This window comes from Merops nubicus, unplaced genomic scaffold (assembly GCF_000691845.1).
Source record: "Merops nubicus isolate BGI_N331 unplaced genomic scaffold, ASM69184v1 scaffold29505, whole genome shotgun sequence".
NCBI classification, from domain to species: Eukaryota; Metazoa; Chordata; class Aves; order Coraciiformes; family Meropidae; genus Merops; species Merops nubicus.
In genome coordinates, this window is record NW_008608079.1 from 1 (window position 1) to 3,278 (window position 3,278).

The 3,278-nt window shown below is 55.0% G+C and overlaps 1 protein-coding gene across 1 annotated transcript; it reads left to right on the forward strand.

Moving 5' to 3' along the window:
- Positions 1–1,375: 1,375 nt before the first annotated feature.
- Positions 1,376–2,004, forward strand: LOC103772823 (platelet-derived growth factor subunit B-like; the record flags this gene model as incomplete). The annotated part of the gene is made up of 2 exons (XM_008940166.1): positions 1,376–1,517; positions 1,868–2,004. Coding segments are annotated over 2 exons (279 nt in total), but the record flags the coding sequence as incomplete, so codon positions are not given.
- Between the last annotated feature and the right edge of the window lie 1,274 nt (positions 2,005–3,278).

The window sequence follows — 3,278 nt, forward strand, 5'->3', positions numbered from 1 at the left end:
GCGGCTGGAGGTGGCTTTGTCTGCTGTGCTAGAGCAGGGGAAACAGGACGGTTCCATCAGCTGCCTTGGGTACAGAAAGAGAGGGCTTGCAGGGTCAGCACTCCATCCTCCCTCTGCTGCTGCAGCTTCTTCCCAACACAGAGCAGCTTCTCTTTCTCAGCCTCGTGGTCACCTCCTGACTCGCTCCAGCAGCCAGCACGCACCTGATGGATAACCTCTTGCTCTGATCCTGCTCCCCTCACAGCTACCAGTGATCTCCTCACAGCTTCCTCCCAGGCAGCTTGTTTAAAAATAATACTCATCCAGCACTAATCGTCCGCCTGAGCCGTAAGAGACTCCCCCAGGCAGGCAGCAGAGGTTGGCTGGGAGAGGTTGTATTCACACAGCCCTTTTCATCAGGAAATTCCTTTCTCAGAAAAGCCCAGCTGAATGAGGGAAAAATGAGGAGGAGCGGGAGTTGTTTTGGTGGAAAAAAACAAGCGAGGGGTCAAAAGCCAGCCTGAAAAAGTGACCTGGAAATGGTTTCTTTGAGGACAGAGGTCTCGCTATTGTTTGGCTGGAAGTGTTTGTCTAGCGAGCAGCGTGTGGTCTGAAGCGTGTGGAGTGGGCTTTCAAGGAAAGATAAACAGCCTGGCTGCTCCAGGGCTGGCTGAGGGATGCTGCCGGGGCAGTGGGTTTAGAGGAATTCAAACCCAGGCGTGTGGCAGGGCAAATATTTATAGCTCGTGGAGCACTTCAGGGACCACAGTCCTAGATAAGCTGAGTGGGGTCAGGCTCGGCCACCCCCGGAGTGGGAGGACCCCTAGAAAGCTCGTGCCCTGTGGTGGGATGTGGAGCAGTGAGTCTTCCCTCTGAGTCAGCGCTGGGGGAGAGGCCGGGGGAATTTCCAGAGCGCTGCCTTTCCTGGGAAATGCAGAGCTGAGGGCTTCGGCCCTGAGAGTTATTAAAGAGCTTGAGACAAATTCAGACAGGCCTCAGCAGAGCTGGGGAAGCTGCATTTGTCTGCATGGGGCCTGAGTTTTTCTCCTCTCACCCTTCCTGTAGGGATATGATTCTGGTTTCCCCCAGGTCTCTGCCATCCCATCTGTCAGGGACAGGCTGGTGTGTTCTGCACGTCCCATGTTTCTGTCTGTGATCAAGTTCATAATTAGGAACAACCAGTCACCCCCAAACTTGCCTGGTTTGGGTCTGCTCTGCTGCTGCGTGCAGAACTAGCTCCTGTACACACCAGCCCCAAATCTGAGCCTTGCTCTACAAACTGCCTCCTGACCTTTAAGGAAGAAAGCCAGTACTGAAGCGTGCCCACACGGATTGTTTTTACAGAGTGAGAGCTGCAGCTGGGTTAATCTCTTGCTTCTTTCTCTCTTCCAAATAGGTGAACAAGATCGAATTTGTCCAGAGGAAGCCAAAATTCAAGAAAGTCATTGTGCCTTTGGAGGACCACGTGCAGTGTCGGTGTGAGGCGGTGTCCCGCCCACCCCCCAGGAGCAGCCGCCCGGCCCCACGGGACCAGAGGCGTAAGGGTCTTGCTTTGTGGAGAGGAGGGAGGTGTGGGGAGAGAGGAAAGAGCCCTCCCCTCGTTTCAGCCTCCCTAGCTCCAGCGAGTCCCGTGGGCCTTCCCTGGGGGGCTGAAACCGAGGGGGGTGAAGGAGGGGAGTCTTCAAAAGCCAAGAATGAGGGCTCGCTTCACACAAGGGGGAAGGGGAGAGGCGAAGGGAAGGGCATCATGGGAAAAGGGAGAGGGCAGAGACCGTGGCGAGAACAGAGGACAAGGGAGAGGAGAACAGAAGGAGGCCTTGTGGCCCTCCCGTGGCAGAGCCCTCGGTGGACAGGGCGTGGACAGACCCTCTCCCCTCTGTCTTGGCAGGCGTGGCGCCGTCGCTCACCACGGCCGCCGTGTCCCGCAGGCAGCGAGTGCGCCGGCCGCCGGCACAGAAGAGGAAGCACAAGAAGTACAAGCATGTCAACGATAAGAAAGTGCTGAGAGAAATCCTCGTAGCATAGAAGTGCTGCCAGGGGAGAGAGAGCATGACGCAGGTAACCACGAGCTGCCTGGCCAGCTAGGGGGAGGTGTTATCCCGGGACATGGTTCTGCCCAGGCCTCTCATTCAGCGTGGGGCCACTGCAGGGCCTGGGCGTGATAAAATCTGGGTGGAGGGATGAGGCTGGGACCTGACGTGTGCATCCTATTTATGGCTTTGTGGTTCTTCACAAAGGTGGAAGGATCACACCACAAGCATACTTGCTCTCGGGCCCTGCCCTCTCCTTTCTCTGCCTTTCAGAGAGGGAGGCTGACTTCTCTCTGCACCTAAATCCCCTTGGGATCCATGTAATTCATCTCTTCCATGGAGCAACTCCTGCTCTCCTTTCTCTATTGATTCTTTGTTGAAAGCAGAGAATTAATGTTGCTCTGGGGATCTCGTTCGCTCTTACTTCATTAGTTGAGCTGGCAGGAAGACTGAAAAGCAGCAACACTTTTGGTTCGTCCCTCTCCTAGCAGGAAGCCTGTGTGCACAAGAAAGGTCATACCAGGGGAAAGGAGAACTGGAATCTCTGGCAAGAGATCTGGACTTTGTCAGTCCAGGGTCTGATCCTTTTCTCCCTGACTTGTGTAAACAGGATTAATTCCCTTGTCATCAAAAGAATTCCACTGGTGCAAGGGAAAGGAGAATGAGCCCTGGTTCACCATGAGAGAGGGAAAGGTGCAGGAAAGAGAGGAGGACTAGCCAGGGCACAGAGCAGTGAGGGGTTGAATCTGGAGGGAGGCATCAGCCTGACGGGGATGAAAGCCCCTCAGATGAGCCTGGGCTGCTCTCTTCACATTCACCTCCCCTTGCCTGAGGAGGGGCCAGTGGGCTTCCGTGTGTGGCCTTCTGGGAGCTGGGGTTGAGGGGAACCAGGCGGTGTCTTGGGATTGGTGTTCCCACACTTAGCACAGCTCTGATTATCCCAGGATCCTCCTGGCTAACCCCACGTTCCCAGGGTGGAAATGATGCAAAGCCATGCAGATCTCAGCTATGCCTCAAGCTGTCCAGGAGAAGAAGCAGAGGAGGTCACAAGCCCTCCTGGGCTTCTTCTCTGGCACTTCAACAGGACCATTTCCAGAGGAGAGGAGGGGAATTGCATGGGGAGAGGGTTCCATCTTCTAATGCCCTGCCTGTTTTGCTTTCACCTCCAGGTTTATTTAATATATTTGCTGTATAGCCCCCATGGGGTCCTCGGAGTGATAACTTTTCCTCTGTGTCCATCTGCCTCGACGTCTGGTTCAGACAGCAATT